The sequence below is a fragment of the Peromyscus maniculatus genome, chromosome 12 (genome assembly GCF_049852395.1).
Source record: "Peromyscus maniculatus bairdii isolate BWxNUB_F1_BW_parent chromosome 12, HU_Pman_BW_mat_3.1, whole genome shotgun sequence".
In the NCBI taxonomy this organism is placed as follows: Eukaryota; Metazoa; Chordata; class Mammalia; order Rodentia; family Cricetidae; genus Peromyscus; species Peromyscus maniculatus.
The window spans coordinates 46,493,359-46,517,275 of NC_134863.1; the positions used below are offsets into that span (position 1 = coordinate 46,493,359).

A 23,917-nucleotide genomic window follows, 5' to 3' on the forward strand; every position below is an offset into this window, starting at 1 on the left:
GGTAGTCATATAAAGCAGATTTCAAAAGGTGAGGAATAATGACTAAAGTCTGAATTCCACCCATCTTCAGAATATCAGTAGTATACCAACACATGGGAGACTACATAGGAAATCACCAGTAGATTGAAAAATTAACTAGACAAGCCAGTATCCAGACATCCAGCTTCCACGACGAGGTCAAGACATAGTTGGAGTATTCACACAGAAGCTTTTGAATAGAGCACAAGCAGGCAGGAAGAGAGTGAACTCTGCGGCCTTGGTCGTTCATATGTTTCGCGACGCCACTGAGTCTGTTAAGATCTGAGATTGGGCATCTTCTTGGATGCGGGGTCATAGAGTCTCTTTGGCTTGCCTACAGAGTTCAGAAGTTCTTTGTGACTGCTATTGCAACACTGGCTGACTATGTTGGCAGGTCCTACCAGTCCTAGTGATGAGCAGTATCCGGAGAGAGCTGTTTGGTTGGGTAATGGGCACAGATTTGAGTAAGGACTTGAAATGATGGTGAACATGGAGGGACTAGGCTAGTCCTGAACTCTGGAGCCCAGCTATTTCGGCGTTCTCTGAGATGCTTGCTCCCTTCTTATGGGGTCTAAGAATTTCCTAAGCACTGCAAGGGGGGTGGGTAACAGGAGGAGATGAATCAGGGGTCCTCTGTGCTGACCCTTGAGAATCTGTTTTGATGATGAGGTGTTCCACACTGTGCTGGTGAAGGGCAGGATTTTCATTGTTGCCTGAGAATTTGCTGCACTGGTTGGTATTGGTTCTTTGTTCTCAGCCAAAAGAAGACCTTGTTTATTGAGGAGGCTTTGAGGTGATAGTCATCTTGGTGTGATAGCTTTGGAATGTGGCCAGGATGTGACAATTTGAGAAGAACTTTAGGTTGTTCTGATGAGTGGCTGATGTTGAGAACAGTAGCTCTCAGCATTGTGTGCGTGTGTGTTCACGTGTGTGTTTCTAGTGAGCAGATAGCTTAAAAAAAAGGCACACATGCAAGAACAAGGCATCACTCCTGTTCCAGAACCAAGGTTGGAGTGTGTCTAGAAACTATCAAAGGACTGCTATAGGCTAGCATGTCTACCCCAAATGTAAAGGCCATCAGTGTTTAGGTATTGACATGGAATCTTGTCTCAGGTTCTTTTTAATTTTAATTTTAAAATTTATTCATTGAGAGCTTCATCCTGGATACAATGTGTTTTAATCATATCCACTCTCCTTCCTCCCTAACCCCTTGTCTTAAGAGGTGGAACAACTTACAGCAGGTTACAGATTTGGGGGTTTTCTATGCATATGTGCAAGATTATCTTAAAAATTTTTAAAAAAATTTTTCATAGGGAAACATCATTTGTTTCCTTCTGATAAGCATATCCTTCTGATGAACACCATATCACAGTATATGTTTTTACTTTTTTCTTCCTGTGAGTAAGTCTTTAGCAATGTTCTCTGTTTGTGAAACTTCGGTCCTAATGAGAGAGCTGGAGAAACCACCTCCTTCTTCACATCCACCGTTCACTGGACTCAGAGTGCCTCACTCCGCTTCTCTTCTTCATGTTACTGCCTGGTTCTCTCTCTCTCTCTCTCTCTCTCTCTCTCTCTCTCTCTCTCTCTCTCTCTCTCTCTCTCTCTCCTCCCTTCTCTTTTTTATTTTTAATTTTAAAGTAATATGCCCTTTATTTATAAAAATATTAGGAAATTGACTCTTTGGGAATTGCATCGATGTATCCTGTGTACTATGTCGCTTGGTCATATCCACTTCCCACACCCCCCTCCAGCACACCCCTTTCCAGCTTCTTGTTCTTTTCTTCCCTGCTGTTCAGTTAGTGCCACCCTTATGCACATGGACGTGTGGTCTTCTTCAGGAGCATGGGCAGCTACTGATGGCCACACCCCCAAAGAAAATGGATGTCCCTCTCCCAACTGCTGCCGTCACTGTTACTTTTTATTCTCCTTCTCTTCTGTTTCCAGCCATCTCTTTCTCTGCCTGTTCTCTCCTGCTTCCCCGATTCCTACGGCCAATAAACACTTCTTTCAGTGCAAAGTTTGCTGCTGGGTCTCTGCCCCTCACTGATCCGCTTGCTATACACTCTCGCCAAATAGCTTTCAGAATAATATATTGAACCACGTCCCTCTCCTCTGCAAGACAAGTGACTAGCTTCTTGTTGCTCTTAAAAGAACAAGATCAAGCTGTGCTTAACCCTTCAGGTCAAGCTGTTTCTCCAAGCTATGAGCATTTGCTATATTTTTTTAAAAAATTATACAAAGAAACAGAGTTTAAATGACTCCAGACAACCCAGCTGAGCATGGAGTGCATTCAGGATTTAGACCCACACCCATCTGACTCTCAAGACTCAGATTGTATGCCAGGTGGTCAGTGGCGCATGCCTTTAATCCCAGCACTTTGGAGGCAGAAGCAGGCAGAAGCAGGCAGATCTCTGTGAGTTCGAGGCCAGCCTGGTCTACAGAGCAAGATCCAGGACAGGCACCAAAACTACACAGAGAAACCCTGTCTTGAAAAACCAAAAGAAAAAAAAATCAGATTGTAATCTCTGATAAAATTACCCGTACTGTGTAAAATATTTATTCCACCATTTAATTGTCACAACAGCAACGCAAACTGGGTTTGACTAAAGTACCCTCACATGGGCCTAAGCAGGAAGAAAGTAATTTCAGGAAACACCTAAAGCCCAGCTCTCCCTGTGTAGCCCACCAGGCAACCTTTAGCAGCCATCTGCAGGATGTCTGCAAGTGAGTAAGAAATGTCTGACTTGTTTCTACAGTCCTTGTAGACAATCCTCTGGAGGGAAGAGGCTTTGATTCTCCTAGACTCTCCATGACCCAGTACCCCAACATGTGCAGCATCTATTAATTTTGTTGATTTTGTTTAAGCAACTATACCAAAATCAATATGTATTTGTGCTGTGCTATGTGTGTGTGTGTGTATGTGAATATATCCATACATGTACACAAAGAAAAGAAGATGAATTAACTCACCAGAGTGACTTCAATTATATTTTATTAATTCTACATTGTGATGTGGTCAAGCTGCCCACACCATATATTTTGCAAAGACCAGGGTTTCTACATTAAATAATCATGGATATCATAACACACATTATATCTCAGTTTGGTTCTGCGTCACTATGCTCTAGAGATGACATAATATTCCCTCAGCTACATTCAATGAGGAATAATATAGATTTGTTTTTTGTTTTTACTGGGAGGAGGTTTTTTTTTTCTTTTCTTTTACCACACTAAGAAACCCCTGAAGATAGCACCTTAAAGATGGACGGGACAAGGAGGAAGTGAGTAAAAGCCTGTGAGTTGGCTGACATGGAATCGGTTTTATTTGGAGCTGGCCTGGCTTGATCACCTCAGTCTGATGCTTGTGTTCTCTGACTGCAGACTCAAACTGTCCCATCCTGTTTGTGCCAGCTAGAAACAAATACATTCATTCTGTCTTTCACAGCCCCAAGTCCCAAGAAAAGTTTTGAAAAGAAGGACAAAGAATGATTCTGTCTGTATGAAGAGAGATTCCATATGATAAGACAGCCTGTAATGCAGCCCATGAGGGGCTACCCTGGCATTGCCCATGTTAGTACACACATTGGTCTCCTGTGTTGATCAGTTCAGTCTGACTTTGGTGAATTTCCCTCCCACACTATTATTATAATAATTAACAATTATTAATCAAACTATTCCTGTCTGGCATGAAGGTATTGCCTATGGGTAACTGATGGATCTGTTCAGGTTTGCTTATGCTAATATATATTCTAAATGCAATCGAACCTCACTTTATTTTTCCCTCACATGCTGCAACCCAAGATGCCTCTTGATGTTTTCTTATTACTGAGGCCTCCCTGTCCTTATCTAAATCACCTGTCCAGATGCCTGGAGTTTAGGTTCTCAATGTGGTTGTGTTGAGCAAACAGACCCTTCTGTGATGCTGTAAATGCTCTTAATTGTCTTGTGCAGTGTGACAGCAGTTAGCCACAGGTGAGCAAGGAATACCTGGAGTGTAGCTGCTGTGGATAAGGAACTGAGTTTCTAGCTGTTTAATTTCAATTAATCTAAATACTGAATGAGTGCAAAGCTTCTATACTGACAATACATTCTAGAGGATTAAGGGGGTGGGAACAGACAAAGTAGGTAGATAAAATAATTTCACCCGAAGGAAAAGAAAATGGGGGATGAGCTACAACTAGGAAGGTTCTTTATATAGGGTGGCTATGTTGGTGAGGTATCAATAAATACAAAAATAGATAAATTATGAAGTTATATTTTTTTGACTTTACAACTTGGTATGTTGGCTTGGGAACCCTTATTTGGTGATCCAAGGAATTCCTTTGGGAACCCGTCTTAGCTAGGGTTTCTGTTGCTGTGAAGAGACACCATGAGCATGGCAACTCTTATAAAAGAAAACATTTAATGGGGTGGCTTACAATTTCAGAGGTTTCATCCATTATCATCATGGCAGGACATGGTGGCATGTAGGCAGACATGGTGCTGGAGAAGGAGCTAAGAATTCTACATCTTGATCCACAGGCAATAGGAGGTGAACTGTCTGCTACACTGGGTGTAACTTGAGCAAAGGAGACCTCAAAGCCCATCCCCATAGTGACATGCTTCCTCCTCCAAGGCCACACCCACTCCAACAAAGCTATACCTCCTAATAGTGCCACTCCCTTTGGGGACCATTTTCTTTCAAATCGACAGAGAATCCAAGTTCCAAATTTTATACTTCCCAGGTTTCTGTAGTTTTTAATAGCTGCATTTTTTCCCTCCTAGGCATGAGTCATCATCTCTAGTTCCTGTTGGTGATACCTCAACACTGGCAGGTATGCTTTTTGCCTTCATTCACTTTTATTTCTTAGTTATTGAAGACTTAGGACAATTTTTCAAAGAGGTATAGGTTTTCAGCTCACATGTAAAAAAATATTGTGTCTTTTTCTATCTGCATATTGTCCAAGAAAAAGAATTCTTTTTCACTTGGTTCATGATATTATACCGTGAGTACTTTAAAAGTCAGAATGTAGCTTAAAACAGGATTGTTGACATGTTTTCCTTTAGGATAGACACTTGAGTTGAAGGTAGACACTTTGTGTTGTCACTTTGTGATATTTGACCTGGACTTTCCCAGTATAAGGATTTTCTGACACATCCTGGTATGCAGAACTTCCCTTTGAGCTCTGTATTTTTTTTTTTAAGTTTAAAAGATTTTCATTATTTTTTAATTTAGATTTTTTTAAATTTAAAGTTGTTGCTCTCTATCTCTGTCTTTCTGTCTCTATCTCTCTGTCTCTCTCTGTCTCTGTCCCTCTCTCTGTCTCTCTGTCTCTGTCTCTGTCTCTCTCTCTCTCTTTCTCTCTCTGTGTGTATCTGTATGCAATGTGCATGTATGTGCTTGGGGAGGTCAGAAGAGGGCATCACATCAAAGACAGTGTCAGATCCCCTGAGCTGGAGTTACAGGCTGCCTCATGTGGGTGGTAGGAACCAAACTAGGGTCCTCTGGAAGAACAGGAAGAACTCTAACTGTTGATCCATCTCTCCAGCCCCATGTTCTGTATTTCATGTAAGTTAGTCTTTTTCTCTCCCTGTCTCTCCCTGTCTCCTCTCTCACCTCTTTTTCTGTTCCTTATCTTTCTTTCTTTTTTCTTTTTGCTAGGGATTGAACCCAAAGGCATCTTTCAAGCCCTTATTATTTAAAAATTTTTTTTTTGTTTTTGTTTTGTGAAACAGGATTTCCCTGTGTAACAGCTCTGGCTATCCTAGAACTTGCCTTGTAGACCAGGCTGGGCTTGCACTCACAGAGATCCACCTGCCTCTGCCTCCTGAGTGCTGGAATTAAAGATGTGCACCACCACCACCTGGTGCTCTTATTATTTTTAATAAAATTATAAACTTCTTTGTGTTAGAAATTTTGAACATCTACAAAAATAGAATAGCATGATGTAGCTCACTTTGATGATTGTTAAATAATGGTCAAGCTGCAGTTCCATAAGTCTAGTGTAGTTATAAACTTCAGTGTCTGTTCCCTTTACTAACTAGATAGCTCCCTATAAATAGAAACTTTCTTTTTGTCTCCTGGCATCTGTACTAGAGCCTGGCACACCAAACAAACAAACAAACACCAGAAGAAAAACACTTGTTCAGAGAATCTTTATTATTAAGATTCTAGGAAGCCTCTCCAAATATCTCTTGACTAAAAAAACCCTTCAACATAAAAAAAGCAAAGGATTTATAAGAATGGCTTTTGAAGTAAGGCTTTAATTCCTGACCTGAATTCAGGCTTACTCAAGGACTAACGTCATGTGCGTTTTGTCTTCTGCTTAGGTGCTGTTCCCAGTGCTTCATATCCAGCAGTGGCCTCAGAGAGCAGTGTGGTGTCCCCAGAGGAGAGTGTAAGTCCAGCTCTGTCTTGTTATTTTCGTTTCTTTTTTCTTTTCTTTTTCTTTCTTTCTTTCTTTTTTTTTTGTTTGTTTTGAGACAGGATTTCTCTGTGTAGCTTTGCACCTTTCCTGGAAACTTGCTTTGGAGACCAGGCTGGTCTGGAACTCACAGAGATCCACCTGCCTCTGCCTCCTGAGTGCTGGGATTAAAGGCGTGCGCCACCAACGCCCAGCAGTCTTGTTACTTTCTAACATGGAGGATGGGGGTTAACAGGTTTATTGTTAACTAGACTGCACAGGACTTCACACAGTACATGGTTCTGAAAAACATGAATTCTAAATCCAGTCCATTCAGAAATCCGATGTCCCTTGTGTAGCTAGTTTTCCTGCCTGGCCCACAGTCAGGACAAATCTCTGTCACCCGCCAGTCCCACAGCTGCTCAGACCCAACCAAGTAAATATAGAGACTTATATTGCTTACAAACTGTATGGTAGTGACAGGCTTCTTGCTAATTGTTCTTATATCTTAAATTAATCCATTTCTATAAATCTATACCTTGCCACATGGCTCGTGGCTTACCGGCATCTTCACATGCTGCTTGTCATGGCGGCTGGCAGTGTCTCCTTCTGCCTTCCAGTTCTCTCAATTCTCCTCTCTGTTAGTCCCGCCTATACTTCCTGTCTGACTACTGGCCAATCAGTGTTTTATTTATTGACCAATCAGCAACACATTTGACATACAGACCATCCCACAGCACCCTTGGAAGAGCTGAATAGGTCTGTCATCTTGGTAAATTTTTGATAGAGGATTTCTGGGAAACTCTCATTGGTGATAAACATGTGACCTTCTAATCCTCAGTAGATTTGGCCTTTAGAGAGAAAGGAAGTGGATTTTATGCAGTTTCAAATTCTGGCATTGTGATCACACCTTTGAAATAGACATTAACAGGAGCCCATCTACTAAAAGGCACTTACAGATGAGGTCCGCTACAAAAGATTCCAGGGTAAGTAAAGGATTGTGCCCTGCCCAGGCAGATGGAAGCATCCTATTGAAGTCGTGTTAAGTTCTGGGTTGGGAGATGGCTCAGTGGAGGGAGCACTAGAGGTGCAGGAGCAAGACATGGAGTTCGAATCCCCAGGACCCACATAGAAAGCCAGGCAGCCATCACAGCCCACCTGTATCACCCTCACAGAAGGCCAAGCAAGCATGGCAGCCTGCTGTGTCACCCTCACAGAAAGCTAGGCAGGCACGGCAGCCCTCGTGTATCATCATAGAAAGGCAGGTAGTCATAAAGCCTCCCCTGTATCACCCCCATAGAAAGCTAGGCAGCCAGACAGCCTGCCTGCATCACCCCCATAGAAAGCTAGGCAGCCAGGAAAGCCTGCCTCTATCTCCCTCACAGAAAGGCAGGCAGCCACGGCAGCCCACCTGCCTCCTAGAGCTGGCTCCTTTGTCAAAGCTGTCAGGCTAGAGTAGATGAACCCATGAATTCTGGGTTTTGTCAAAAACCCTCGGTAAGAAAAGTGGAGAGCAGTTGAGGAAGATACCCACCATCAACCTCTGGCCTCCCTACACATGCACGTGGAAACCTGTATACAAACAGGCACATATCATACACACATAAGCACACACACACACACACACACACACACACACACACCACACACACACACACACACACACACACACCACACACACCACACACACACACACACACACACACACACACACACACACACACACACACACACACACACAGAGGCATGCCCACATACTAACACCCTCCCTACACAAGAACACTGCACATACACACAACATTCCCCCCCCCCCAATTCTGAATTTAAAGAACTTAAGGGCTCACTGTATCATGACTTATTTATTAAGGAGCAAACTATGAAGACATTCTTCAGAAAGGTGAGGTTTGGTTACTTTATACCCTCCTTTCTTTCTTTCTCTTTCTTTCTTTCTTTCTTTCTTTCTTTCTTTCTTTCTTTCTTTCTTTCTTTCTTTCTTTCTTTCTTTCTTTCTTTCTTTCTTCCTTCCTTCCTTCCTTCCTTCCTTCCTTCCTTCCTTCCTTCCTTCCTTCCTTCTTTCTTTCTTTTTTTCTCGTGCAAGCTGACAGGTCACTTTGGGCTTCTGCAGTTGCTAAGTAGCTTCTTTGCTACAATTTCTTTAGCTTCCCTCCCTAGCTTCTCTAACTTCTCTTAGCTTCTCTAACTTGTCTTAGCTTCTCTAACTTCTCTTAGCTTCTCTAACTTGTCTTAGCTTCTCTAACTGGTCTTAGCTTCTCTAACTTCTCTTAGCTTCTCTAACTTGTCTTAGCTTCTCTAACTTCTCTTAGCTTCTCTAACTGGTCTTAGCTTCTCTAACTGGTCTTAGCTCCTCTAACTGGTCTTAGCTCCTCTAACTGGTCTTAGCTCCTCTAACTGGTCTTAGCTTCTCTAACTGGTCTTAGCTTCTCTTGTCTTCTCTAACTTGTCTTAGCGTCTGCTTTTACCCTGTATACCCTCCTTTCTTAGTGTGGACGTTATAACAGATGTGGTCAGGAGGAGGAGTTCGATTTGGACTCTTCCTTTCCCAGTCACTTAATAAGAATGGTAGGAACTTGGAATCCCTTGGGTGGATGCCCAATGCAATACTGTATGCGTGTGTGCGTGCGTGCGTGCGTGCGTGCGTGCGTGTGTGTACGTGTATGTGTGTGTAGGTTGGAGGACAACTTGTGGGAGCTAGTTCTTCCCTTCCACCATGAGGGTCCCAGGGATTGGACCTGTGTTGTCAGGCTGGGTGGCAGGAGCCTTTACCTGCTGAGCCATCTTGCATAAATCAATACTTTCATTCTAAGCACAACTGTATCCAAAATAATCGAGTCTAGAAAATCACATTTTAGTAAGTAGTGACTAGTGAACAGTGAAGTGATGTTATAGTTCTGAACTTAAGGTATGACTTAGATATAGAAACATTTATAAAGTGATATAGAAATTATTGTCATGGAAATGAAGGAATTGTGTGTAATCAGAGAAGTAATATCCCAAACAGAGAAGCACACTTGAGCAATTCATAGACTCAGTAGGAAAATGAAACACAGAGAGGCACAGATCTGTCTACAATACATACCTAGTTGCAGGATCACTCAGCCATACATTAGCTCTATTTTCAATCTTTGAAGAATTTCCATGCTGCTTTCCAAAATGGCAGTACTGACTTACGTTCCCAGTAATGACACCTACAAAACCTTCTCATCCTCACTAGTGTCTAAGTTTTTTGTGATTTTTTAGTCACAGCTTTTCTAACGAGGGAGAGAGGATAGTTTTAAGTTGCTTTTCCCTGATAATTAGTGACATCAAGTTTTCATACACTTGGTGAATATTTATGTATTTTCTTTAAAGAAACATCTATTCAGTTGCTCAGCTTTTAAAGTCAGATTATTTCATCTTGTCACTGTTGAGTTGCGTGAGTTCTATATAAACTTTGAATACTGATCCATCATCAAATGTGCAGCATGTGGAAATTTTCTCCTGTTCTGCACACTGTTTCTTCTCTTTTCTGATTATTCACTTTCTTTGTCGGATGTTAAAACCATTCGTCTGTGTCTGTAGCCTGTGCTTTCAGGATCTTATTAAAAACATTGGCCTATACAGACATCTCCAAGAGTTTTCTCTGAGTTTCTCTGAGGACTTTTTGGTTTGGGGTCTTTACATTAGGTCTTTGACCAATTTTGAATTGATTTTATGTGTGATGGAGTTTTGTTCTTCGGCATATTAACATCCAGTTTCCCTGAAACCATTTATCATTGCGGTTGTTCTTTGTTGCATGTTTTTGGAACTTGCCAAAATTCAAGTGGTCATAAGGGACTGGACTAATTTCTTTCAGTTCCATGCGTTTATACAATGTTTTTTGTGTTTGATCCATGCTGTCTGATTATTGCAACTTTGTAGTTTGTTTCAAAGTTGTGTATTGTGATCCAATTTGGTCTTTTTGCTCCAGACTGCCTTGGCTATTTGGGGTCTTTTTTGATTCTGTGAGAATTTTTTATGTTTTTATGAAAATTCACCAGTATTTTGGTGGAGATTGTATTAAATCTGAAATTTCTTTGGGTAGGACAGAACTTTAGCAGTATTATTTCTCGTGGTCCATGAACATTGGATGTTTTCCCTCTTTGTGCATGCACCACTGTCTCCAGTGTTTGGTAATTTCATTGTGGAGCTCCTTCACTTCCTTGAGTAAATTGTTCCTCGGAATTTTAATTTTCAGTAACTGTTAAGAATGAGGCTGCCTTTGCGACACATTTATTATTAGTTTTTAAAGTACTGCCGGCTTTTGTTTGTTAATTTTGTATTCCACAACATTGCTGAGTTTGCTTGTGAGTTCTAACAGTTACTTTGTAGATGTCTCCAGTGTTCGTACACATGTGCAGAGCCTAGCACATCATTTGTAAACACATATCGTACACACATGTAGAGCCTAGCACATCACTTGTAAACACATTTTGTACACATGTGTAGAGCCTAGCACATCATTTGTAAACACATATTGTACACACGTGTAGAGCCTAGCACATCATTTGTAGACACATATTGTACACACGTGTAGAGCCTAGCACATCACTTGTAAACATGTATTGTACACATGTGTAGAGCCTAGCATATCATTTGTAAACATATATTGTATACACGTGTAGAGCCACATCATTTGTAAACACATATCGTACACACATACAGAGCCTAGCACATCACTTGTAAACACATATCGTACACACGTGTAGAGCCTAGCACATCACTTGTAAACACATATTGTACACATGTGTAGAGCCTAGCACATCATTAGTAAACACATATTGCGTCTTAACTTCCCTCCTTCCAGCTTGAACATCTTTTCTTTCCTTCTCTTGCTTCCTTGCCGTCTAAGGCTTCCCGTACTGTGCACCTTGCCCTTCTATATTACAGATGTGGCTTTCTGCCTTAAAGCTCACGAACCAACCTCTGCTAGTTTCAAACTTTCTTGCACTGCTTCCTTACCCTTCTCAGCTTTCACTGACTTGAAGGAAATTCAGAAGTCTTCTTCTGTAGACTGGGGAAAGGGTAAGCAAGCTGGTGGTGGGGCAGTCAGAACGCACGTGTTTATCCAGTAAGTCGACTACCTTACTTATGTGGGTGTGCTTCATGGTGCTGTGGAATTGCTATAGTAACATGAGTGACCTCAGGTTGCCACCATATCAGAAACAACAATGATAAGAAGCTTAAAATGATTTTCAGTTCCGAAAATAGAGCATAGACTCCTAAAGTGAGCTCACACGTTAGAATAATGAATGCCCCTGAAGACTGGCTGCAGAGGTTTCCACCTGCATGAACACGGTGCCTGCAGAGTGCAAGAAAGCAAAGGAAAAAAGGACGAGTTGTTTATTTTGTTGTGAATTTGTTATATCCACTTCATGCGGAGCATTATTATTTAATGTAAATTCTGAGAATGTCTTAGCTATTACCTCTCATGGTCAGTTGTAGGTCTGAGCACCTCATTTCCCCATCACGGCTCTACATTATTTTAATAACTTTCATTTTTTTTTGTTGAAATTCAATGTTGTATCTAGTTCTTTCTCTTCAGTTCTTCCTTCAATCTTGCCTATTATGTTGTCAAATTGTCCTCAGAGATTTTAGGATCCCTGCTTGATGGGGAAATCTTGGATTTGACTTTCAACATGGAGAGTGCTTCCAGTTGGTACTTATACCTTTTGTTATCTTTAAAATCGCAGCGTATGCCATGAAGGAATAGTATCTGCTTCAGGGAAGCTGACACTGTCTATGTGAAGTTGTCTTTCTGGTTGCTTGTAATCTCTATTTTAGCATCTTGGTCTTTTTCTTTCTGTTTTTACTGCCTTAAATACCAGCTAGGTTTTCCAAACATTAACAACCAGCTGGTTGTTCCAAACAACCAGCATTTTAGGTGTTTTTCAGAGATAAAGTTACTACATATATTTTTAATAAAAATATCAGAAGTGAAGTCTCTGTCTGAGTTTACTGTGATGGAATTTAAAGGAATATTTTAAAAAATTGTGTGTGTGTGTGTTTGTGTGCATGCATGTTCATATGTGTGTGCTCTAAGTTCATGTGTGTGAAGGTGCTTTTGGAGCTAGAACAAGGCAGTAGGTCACCTGGGACTGGACTTAGAAGTGGTTGTGAGCTGCTCAACATGGGTGCTGGGAACCAACCCCCCCCATCCTCTAGAAGAGCAGCAAATGCCCTTAGCTCTTGATCCATCTCTCCAGCCTCGAGGTGAAATTGAATAAACAAAAAGGCAGTCTTGTCTAAAATTCCACATAACAAACAACTTTGTAGTGGTCTTAGCATTACTGAGCAGTAGGATGTACTTACTGGAAAAATACCCAATGTAATAAATGGTCGTGTAGTATTAGATGGCATTAATAAAAATATAGAATCTCCTTTATGATAGTCCTACCATATCTTAATTAGAACTCATGTATGGGTGCCACACTCTGAGGAGAAAATTGAGGTCATTGGAAGTGTCAGGAGGAGAGGAGCTGGTGACGAGGTGGTGGACGTTTGATGGCGTCCTGGCATCCATGAAAGGCTGTCTGCGGCTGTAGTTCACTTGGAGCCAGGGTGCACAACCTTTGTCAGTAATGGAACTTACAGGGGGCAGTTTGGGTTTAATGATAAGATTTCCCCAACTGTGGTAGCTTTTTGGAAGCGTGAGAGCCCCCTCTGAAGAGCATGTCTGTTTCGGATGACAGCTCATAAAGCTGAGATGGACTCCCTTTTGTCAGGGATGTTGTAGAGAGAATTCAAGCCTCAGAGGGAATGGGGGGCGGGGAGTCATCTTCAAGGTTACTTCTTGTTCTGAAACTTGATAGACTTCTGTTATGTGAGCCATCAGGTGAAAAGTGGTACAATGTAGAGGAAAGACACCAATGGTCTAGTCTCAGTTCGGCCATTGGTCACTCAGCATCTTCAGGCTGCTCATGCATCCTTCCCATGTTCCTGTATGTACAATGGAGGCACTTGGCATAAATGGGTTCATTTAAATGTGCTGCATACAGCAACTATTACTGTAGTGTCCTAGGGGTAATGGTAGAATTCTCTCATTCCTTCTAGATTTATTAAGAAAACTTCTGGAAGAAACTGTGACTACACTCATTTATTCATATGAGTGGATTTATGGGTATTTTGTTATTTGGATTATAATTGAGTATTAATTTTGTTGCCCAGTTATATTAGCTTTGGCTACTGGAAGACCTGGAATATTTCTCTTTCTTTTTTTCTTTTTGAGACAGCATCTTAGGCCTTCCCTCTGCAGCTCATGTAACTCACTATGAGGCCCAGGCTGACCTTGAACTCATGGTCATTCTCCAGCCTCAGCCTCCTGACTGTGGGAATGTAGATAAAAACTACCACAACAGCTTCTTGAGTGTGTGTGTATGTGCATACATGTGTGTGTAATTTCTGGGATTGAACCCAGGGCCTTGAACGTGCTAGTCAGGTGTTTCCCAGCCTCGACTTAGGTTTTGATGTTACAGAGTGCAACACAAAATTTGTTGTGGTTTTGACCAATGGCAACTAATGTTGAAGAAATGACCTTTTGAAGCTGGTGTGGCGTCATTACAGAATATTCCAAGTTATCTGAAAAGATTGTTGCTCTGTTACTTTTTCCCTAATACATATTTATGTGGCAAGATTTTCTTCATGTTGCTTCCATTAAAATAGCATATTGTGATTAATTGAGTACAGAAACAAACACGAGAATTCAGCCATCTTGCATTAAGCCAGACATTGAAGAATTTGCAAAAATATAAACAATGTCACCCTCCCAATGTTTTCAGCTTCACAGCATGTGTTACTGATTTTTGCATGAAATTTGCTTACTGAAATTTGCTTACTCTGTTATTATTTTTATTTTTGAGACAGGGTGTCACTATGTAGCCTTGGCTGGCTTGGAACTCATTATGTAGACCAGGCTGTCCTTTAACCTGCCTGCCTCTGCCTCCCAGTGCTGGAGCCAAAGGCATGTATCACCATACTCAACTACTCTGTTGTTTTGAAATGAATTAGTGTATGGTTTTCAAATGTATCTTTTGAAATTTTTGTTGGTAAATATTTATAGTTGTAATACATATTAATAAAACTTCTTTGAATTGCTGAATTATTTTCAAGAGTCTAAAGGTGTTCTTGGACCAAAAATGTTCGAGACCCATCCCTGTAAGCCACGTTTTGATTAAATTATAGAATATTCAACTATTTTCTTACTCATCTTGATAGTTTCCTGTGGAAATGTTCTTGCTCTTCCTTGTCAGTGTGTGCTGAAAGAATATACAAGTGTATAGGGATTACAACATCCACGTACATCCTAAAGGTTACTCAATTTACTGTAAAATTGAATACTACATAAAACGTCATCGTTAGATGCAGCGTCTGGGACTTTTAGGGTAATTGGCAAATATTTATTGACTGAATGAATAAACACTGGCATTTATTATTCTTTCTAAATACAGATCAGCAATGAAATCGAGAAGGTGACTGAGGAACCCACACAACCTGCTGTGGAGCAGATAGCTGAGTTCAGTATCCAACTTCTGGGGAAGCAATATAGTGAAGACCTGCGGGACCCCTCCAGCGCCCTCTACCGACTCCTTGTTGAAGAGTTTATTTCAGAGGTGGGTGACTTTTTTTTTTAAAACGTCTTTATAAGAAATTTTTATTTATTTATTTATCTTAAACATGGACATTATAGGAAACAAGCATCACCCGTGGGGGTGGTTCATTTGATTGGATAACATGGTCGTTTGTTGGGGCTTAAGTTTCTCGTAACCACAACACTGCTTAAAGGTAGGTTGAGGATCCAAGCTGACCGTCTACTAGCTTCTGAGGGTGGCAGCTTAGCCACTTCATAAACGGTCGTGAAGAGTTCAGAGAAAGGTCAACTCCTTCATAGAAACCTCTTTCTACCCATTGACAAGTAAATGCTCTTTGTAACTCACCGCAGCCGGGGTAGAGCAGGTTCTGTGCTTTGATTTCAGCTTGTCAATGTTTGGAGAAATGAATGTCTCGGAACAGCTATGTACTGCTTATCATTTTTTTTCTGGAGATTTAATTTCTTTAAATTTCATCGTTACTTTTTTTTATTCTTCGTTTGGATACTTTTAAGTAGGCAACTCACAGGTTAGGTGTGTGCCAAGTTGAAAAGCCCTAGAGGGAATGTGGGAATAAATCCCTTTGTCTCTGCCCTCTGGCTCTGGTGAGATTTTTTTTTTAAAGGAATTTTTCTAAATAACCATGTGTTACACCATGCCATTACTTACCTTCTGAAAGAAATCTGGATAGAATTTAAACTCCGATTCTTCCATTAATCACTAGCCACACCTGGTGCTCTTCTAGTGTGTCTTTGTTCTTACGTAAAATCGCCTTGAATGTCATCTACCCTTCTAAGTGATAACCGGGCGCCCCGTTTCTTCCTGTTTATTTCTTTTCCGTTCCTACTTGACTGGCTTCTCCTTGACCAAGTTTGTTAATTCCATTACCTTGGCTTAATTTCCTTCCCTAGTCATGGTGTCCAGATGGGAAATAAAACTATGCATCTGTCCGCCAAATAGCATCATTGCAGCCATCAGACGCGGGGAGGAGAGTCGGCCAGACAATCCATTTTCCTAACTGTGCAGCCAAGGTGCAGGGCTGTATGGCATGTGGGAGAAATGTCAGCCAGGCCAGTGGCCACCTGGCATCAGACACTGTCTTGAACTGGCTGTCTGGTCCTCCTGCCTGCATTAAGGGACCTTTCATAAGCCTCAGTGTTTCGGTAAACAGGCGCAGGAGTAACTGGAGAGTTAAAGAAAATCTAATAGACACTCGGAAAGGTGTCCTCTCCGTAATGACTTCATGAGATAGGTGGCCACTGAGGTAAATTGAGGCTGATGAATGGTCTGGGCCAACCATGAGCCACCGCCTTCTCCTTCTCTGGCTGGCCTCTGTACCACTTTCGCCTTCTGACCTGGAGTGACATGTGTTCTGATAATTATTTCTTTCTGTGGAAGGTTCTCTCTGTCTCTCTGTCTGTCTGTCTGTCTGTCTGAGTTGTGTATGTGTGCCTGTGTGTGTTTTCTGGGGATGTCCCGAAGGCAGTTGCCATTCTACCTACTGTAAACTGAACGAGCCTCTTCTGCTCTCTCCTTTCCTGGTAGAGTCACACAGGTTGTTCCCTTGTGTTGCCTCCTCAATAACATTGGAAGACAGGGAAGTGGAGGCCTGCTTATAAGGGAGGAGGTTCAGACACCCCCATAACTCTTTTTTTTTTAATGAGGGTAGAAGTGAGCACATGAGAGAGCATGGTAAACCTGAGGCCATACCAAGTTGACAGAAAGGACTCAGGACAGTATGGTACCTGGGAGGGTTGGAGGGAGACAGGCACAGTATCAAGGTAGTGTCTCTACAGTGCTTCTCCAGGCTGTTGTCAACTGTTTGCCCGTCGTGATGCAGATAAGTATCTCCACCTTTTAGGTGAGGCTCAGGAGGCCAGCACTTGTTCATGGTTAGTTCAGCCTCTAAATGAGCAGAAAGTAAAACCAAGTCTTCTGACTGTGTATGTGCGTGCGCATGTATGCATGCATGCGCGCGCGCGCGCGCGTGTGTGTGTGTGTGTGTGTGTGTGTGTGTGTGTGTGTGTGTGTATGGTTCAACCTGCATGTGGAGCTCAGAGGGCAGCCTCAGTTTTTGGTTCTTGCTTTATACCTCGTTTGAGACAGGGTCCCTGTTGTTTGCTAATGTGCGTATCAGGCTGTCTGGCCTGCTAGCTCCCAGGGATCCTCCTGTCTCTGCCTCCTGTCGGCAGCACGGGGATTACAGATGGTCCTCCTGGTATCAAGCCTTATGTCAGTTTCTGGGGATTTGAATCCAGGTCCTCACACCTGCATGGCAAACTCTTCACCCATGGGAACCATCTCCTCAGCCGTCCATTTGCCTTTCAAAGTGGCCCTTCCTTCATGCTGTACAGAGACTCCTCCTGACACTAGAATGAGTTTCTCAGTGTCAAATGTATCACGAGGCAGGAGAAAAAGGAAGGAGAAATGTAGTTCAATGGGCAGTGTTAGACAACCATCCTTGAATTCTTCATTCTTAAAACAGGACGATCTTCAGTGAACCAAGAGTTAAAAAAATCCTTCTGCCTGACATTACGAGGGATGGGTTAAAAGCATCGATACGATCCTGGCCAGATGAGCTGCCATCTTAGTGTCTCAGTTTTCTCATTTACAAAATCAGGATAATATGCACGTCTTGGTAGTGCTTCAAAGATTCGAAGTTAAATTGCAGAGCACCGGATATAGTGGTTACTCAGTAACTTGTCCCTGTTCCTAGTGTGGGTGCTGATAAAATGAGATGGTTTCCTGCACCACTGCATGTGGTGACTCAGAACACCTGTGTATGTTTGAGTCCAGGAGATGCCCAGTCCCAGGCCTAGGCTCCCTTGGTAATAATGACATTTTGGAATTAGTGGGATGCTTTCGGCTACATTCATTCTCATGTTCAAAGGCTGATGTGGTAGAAGGCAGGGCAGTCTTAGTTCCACAGAAGAAAGTTGGTGTACATTCAGTTGGCCAGCTAATGCACAGCCTTGGACTTCAGATTCTTACTTCTGGGATGTCCATCTGCTCTTATCCTGCAAGTATTTACTCTTCCCTCTCAAAGAGTAAAACAAAGCAAGCTATAGAGGCAAATAAATGCTTTATAGATGTGGCTCCTTTACTGGTACGTGTATGTACTTGTGCATGAGGTATACACACATCTGTGTGAGTGCATGTGCATGTGTTTAGAGTACGTACACATGTGTGAGTGTGTATATGGATGTCGAGTGTTTTCCTCAGTCACCCTCCATCCTAATTTTTGAGACAAGATGAGTTCCTGAACCAGGAGCTCACCAATTCAGGATGGCCAGCAAGCCTCAGACAGAGGTCCTCCTGTCTCTGCCTACCCAGCACTGGTATCACAGACTTTTGCATGTGGATGTTGGAGGTCAAACTCAGGCCAAGCACTTTCCTGACTGAACCATTGCCAGGGCTCCTTGAGTTCTCTATTTTTAAAACAAGAAGATCTGCAGTGAACCAAGATTTAAAAAAAAAAAAAACCACTACTCCCCTGATTTCATGAGGTTGTGGTTAAAAGCATCTTCCCAGAGAAGTCTCTAAAGTTCCCTAACATTTCCACTTTTCTTGTTTTGGCCCTGTCCATCTGGTGAGCCACCTTTGGAATTATTATGGATTAAATGTTAAATTTTGTTTACATACATATTTTTATATAACTAGATTATTTTTAGACTCCCAGTCCAGCACACTTTTTCTTTCTTTTGTCACTGGGCTCATATGGACAGATGTGGCTGCACTTTAAAGACTCGGTTATTAAAACCAGCTCACTGATGTGACGCTCATAATTGATATTTTAACCAGCAGACTTATCTGCCCACAGCTTCTTAATCTCTTTTGTGATGACCAGTCTGTTCTGGGAGTAACTCGGGCCTTGTAGACTCTTTGAACGCTGAGTGTATTTCTAGCTCTCTTGTGGTGTGGGGACAGGAAACAGACACTCTCAGACACATTCACACTTAGAGGAAACAGACACTTGATTCTGCCAGGGTGCTTGCTGGGGCCAGATTTCCAATTGGAACAGTAACACTTAAAAATGCTGTTATACAAATACTATTATAGTTTCTTTTGAAATCAATTTTTTTTTACTTTTGACACAAAAGGAGGAAAATGTTGATTTAACTATTAAGAAGTATGCTTTTATAAATTAAAAAATCAAATTAAAGCATTAAAATCATTAAAGATAAAATGAAAAAGAAACAATGATGGTATTGTGGTAAACACTATTTTCATCATTGTAAACTTTTATCTATGTGTACAAGTTCTGATAATTGTAAAATACAAGTGTACTTTTTGTTCTCTTCTTCAAAGCATTTGAAATATTCTTTCGCATAATCTACATAGTTATCATCTTTACTTTTATGTTCTTAACAGGTTGAAAATGCATTCACAGGGTTACCAGGATACAGGAGCATCCGTGTTCTTGGATTCAGGTAAAGAGATTTGCTCTAAGAATGCATGTGTGCAATGCTGCTCTCTGTCTGAATGGAATAGCCTGGTGCTCATCACATATTTTCTTTTTCTTTTCTTCTTTTTGGTTTTTCGAGACAGGGTTTCTCTGTGTAGCTTTGCGCCTTTCCTGGAGCTCACTTGGTAGCCCAGGCTGGCCTTGAACTCACAGAGATCCGCCTGGCTCTGCCTCCCGAGTGCTGGGATTAAAGGCGTGCACCACCACCGCCTGGCAGCTCATCACATATTTTCTAACGGCACACGATTGAAGAGTGTGTAACAGTGTTATTTGTGGTAAATGAGTACTTTAACCCTAGTCTTATACAAGCGAAACTGAGTTAATGAGAGTCAGATTAATGCATTCATGGAGATGTAGCTCGGTCTGCAGCTGGACCAGAGTAAGCACCTAGGCTTTGTGCTGACGAGCTGTGCAGCTCTCATTTGGAACCGGACCCTGGAGTCAGACTAGAAGCCACTTCAGGCTTTCTCTGCTGTCAATCCTCAGGGCAGACACTTCCAACCCTCCTCTTCCAGAGGAAAAAACAGGGTAAGGGAATGAACTAGCCTACTGTAGACAAGCAGCTCTCACCTGAGGGTGGAGGAGGGATTTTGAAATGAAATAGCTCATATTTGAGGGTTTGCTCTCAGCCTCCAGGTGAGAGTCTTCCACTTGGGGGCCGGGCAATAGCTGTTGCCCAGCTGTTGGACACAGGGACGTAAGTTGGGGCTGTGTTTCATGTTCTCAATGGGACTTGTGGGGGCAACGATCACAGCAAGAATTTATGCAGCCCTGATAGTCTGGCCGTGTGTGTGTGTGTGTGTGTGTGTGTGTGTGTGTGTGTGTGTGTGTGTGTGGTGCCCAGTTTTCTTCTGCAAAAGAAACCAGAACAGAGAAAGTTGAAATCATTAATCCAAGGGCACGCAGCTACTTAGTGCAGAGCGGCTCTTTCTGTTACACTATCCACTTGACCTCATGCCACCACAGCCCTTCCCGTTGAGCCTCTGCGTTTTCACATAGGCTCCTCCATGATGACCAGAACGAAGGCCTTTGAGGAGCTCACTCATTTGGTAGCCTGGGGCACAACATGGTGGCTGGAGCCATCTTGTCTAGCTTGTCTGCCTGGGAATGCTGCCTATGCACCTTGGGCTGGATGGCTTTGTGTGGATTACTAGATCTTGCCTTTTCCTCTGTATAAAATAAATTTACCTGTGAGTCCTGTTTTATTAAAAATGCTTTTGCAATACTTTGGGTAAACTAGTAGTGTCTTTGTTCTTTAGTCTCTTCACCTGCAAGGTGGATATTAGCAGTCCTTAATGAATCTTTTTTTTTTTTTTTTTGGTTTTCCGAGACAGGGTTTCTCTTGTGTAGCTTTGCGCCTTTCCTGGATCTCACTTGGTAGCCCAGGCTGGCCTCGAACTCACAGAGATCCGCCTGCCTCTGCCTCCCGAGTGCTGGGATTAAAGGCGTGCGCCACCACCGCCCGGCCCTTAATGAATCTTAATGAGGATTAAGTGAATGAATTTTTGTAAAATGCTTAGCACAGTTTCAGACATAGGAGAAGTTCTGATTTTTAGAAATTTTTATTATTTTGTGTATATTGCATGTGACTCTGTACCACATTTGTGCACCTTCCTCCCCACCAAGGCTAGAAGAAGTTGTCAGATCCCCTGGGACTAGAGTTACAGACAGTTGTGAGCTGCCATGTAGATGCTGGGGATCCAATTTGGGTCCTTTGGAGGAGCAGTCAGTGCTCTTAACTGCTGAGCATCTTTCCAGACCCAAAAGTTCTCTTTGATGTCTGTTATATAAAATAAACGAAGGCTAAAGCCATGCAATGGACCGTAGGCTAACTGGTCTGCCCTTTACCAATGGTCTTAGTACAGGTGCTTATTACAGGTTATATAAAATAACAGCTGTGCAATGGACCATAGGCTAACTGGTCTGCCCTTTACTGATGGTCTTAGTACAGGCACTCCTAACTGCTGAGCCATCTCTCTAGCCTGCCATTCCTGATTTTAATGCCAACAACTTAAGTCCTCTGATGATCGGCCAAAAGTTGATCTACAAAGAGATAAATCACATATTTAAGAAGTATTTTAGGGTAAATTAAAAAAAAATCTGTAAAAATCCTTGGCTTTAAGATGGCTTCTTTCTTTACCTTCATTTCCTTTTTTGAGACAGAGTCTTTCTATGTAGGTCTGGCTGTCCTGGAACTCGATATGTAGACCAATAGGATGGCCTCAAACTCACTTTCTTTTTGTTTTTTAAACTTATAGCACACTGTAGATCTGATTTGGTGCAAGTATTTCCCATAAGAAGACATTTAAATACAATCAGAAGATGTGATTGAACGTGTATAGTGATGAATGATATGACAAGTATAAAGATTATTGAACTCTAACGGATACTTTTGTCATTTTCAGGTCCCCTAAGGAGAATGGCAGGTAAAGGTCCCTTTCAGTACTTTCTGTGTTGTTCATTGTCCGTATCCAGTGCTATGGAGTATGGATGAGCATGGCTGAGTTCTCCAGTCTCTCCTAGTCTCATTGTGCCACTGCTTATGGATTAGAAGGTGGCAAACTACAAAGGCCATGATACATATTCTAACCTTTGAAGGCCATGAAGTCCCTATTGCAACTTCTCAATGCCGTTGGGTGAAAATAGACATCGGAAATGCACTGTAAACTAAAGAGGGCAGCTCTTCCCTAGTGAAGCTTGATTTATTCACTAGGAGTATGGTACACACCTGTAATCTTAGTCCTTAGGCCTAAGGCAGGATGATTGCATGTTCAAAGCCAGCCTGGTTGCATAGTGAAATTCTCTGTCCAAACAAAAGAAACTTGCCAAGATGAAAATCATTTTTTAAAAAGAATTCATTTATTTTTATTTTACGAGCAGTGATTGGTGTTTTGCCTGCATGTATATCTGTGTGAGGGTGTCAGATTCCCTGGAACTGGAGTTACAGACAGTTATAAGCTGCCATGTGCTGGGAATTGAACCTGGTTCCTCTGGAAGAGCAGCCAATGTTTTTAACTGCTGAGTGCTGTAGGATGTCTTTCTGTATGCTGTGAGTATGTGTTGCTCTGATTGGTTGATAAATAAAGCCATTTGGCCTATCAAAAGGCAGCTTAGAGGCAGGCAGGAAATCCAGGAGAGAGATAGGAAGAAGAAAGGCAGAGGCTGAGGCAAAGGAGACTCCAGCCCACTGTCCAGGGAACAGCATGTAATGGCACACAGGTAAAGGCACGGAACACGTGGTGTCATATAGATTAATAGAAATGGGCTGAGTTTAGTTATAAGAGCTATCTAGCAAGAAGCCTGCCACATGCCATGTAACTGATAACTAAGTTTACTTGGGTCTGAGTAGCTGCAGGACTGGCTGAAAACCATTTTATGAACACTGAAATAGGAGTTTCATAGACATTATGCTAAGTTCCCTCATAGGCTATAGTTGATAGCTGACTAACTAGTATTTTAAACAAGTTAATTTAAAATAGGAATAAAACTCATTAGCAAACACACTTCAAGTCCTTTGTGCCATTAAATATTCAATCAAATGAACTTTAAGGTGCGTTTGATGAAGGTAATATCATTGAATTTTATGATAGTTCATTTGTAAAAATAGCTGTTCTTGAATTTTTAGAAAGCACAATGGAAAGACACAATCAATACTCCTTTTTGAAAGTTACTAGTTTTGTCCATGGATTCTTAATTCTCTAGAAGCCTGGTAAATGCAAATGGAGTCTGTGAAGCAAATTCACAGGCTAACTATACAAGTGTTTAGTGACTACAGAAACATTCCTTCATTGTGCAGTCAGCTCAGCATCTTTGGCTTCCATATCTGTGGATTCAACCAACTGCTCATGAAAACATCACAACAAAAAACAAAAGCAAAGATAATAAAGACTGTTGTCTGTAGTGAATGTATGCAGACTTTTTGGGTTGTTATTATGCCCCAGATAATAAAGTGTTTCTATATAGCATTTATGTTGAGAAGCATTCTAGAGAGGATTTAAATCATTATTTCTCAACCTGACCCACAGGGGTTACATATCAGATATTTACATTATGATTCATAATAGTAGCAAAATTACAGTTATGAAGTAGCAATGAAGTAATTTTATAGTTGGGTCACCACAACATGAAGAATTATATTAAAGGGTCATAGCATTAGAAAGGTAGAGAATCATTGGTCTAAGGTACGTAGGAAGATGTAGTGTCTACTCCACTGCATTTGAGGGGCTTGGACATCATGGAATTTGGCATACATGGAATGAGGGAGGTTGTAGCAGGAATCTTAAAAGATCTTGTTATTAAGAATGAACCTAGGGCTGGAGAGATGGCTCAGAGGTTAAGAGCACTGATTGCTCTTCCAGAGGTCCTGAGTTCAATTCCCAGCAACCACATGGTGGCTCACAACCATCTGTAATGAGATCTGGTGCCCTCTT

The 23,917-nt window shown here is 41.7% G+C and overlaps 1 protein-coding gene across 1 annotated transcript in view; it reads left to right on the forward strand.

Moving 5' to 3' along the window:
• The window catches only part of Impg2 (interphotoreceptor matrix proteoglycan 2), a 62,322-nt gene that overhangs the window by 14,724 nt on the left and 23,681 nt on the right, over positions 1-23,917 (forward strand). Inside the window, exons 5-9 of the mRNA XM_042259427.2 lie at positions 4,783-4,832; positions 6,328-6,395; positions 14,885-15,046; positions 19,394-19,452; positions 21,893-21,913. Of these exons, the coding sequence (XP_042115361.2) occupies positions 4,783-4,832; positions 6,328-6,395; positions 14,885-15,046; positions 19,394-19,452; positions 21,893-21,913 (360 nt within the window). The remainder of the gene's footprint in view (positions 1-4,782; positions 4,833-6,327; positions 6,396-14,884; positions 15,047-19,393; positions 19,453-21,892; positions 21,914-23,917) is intronic.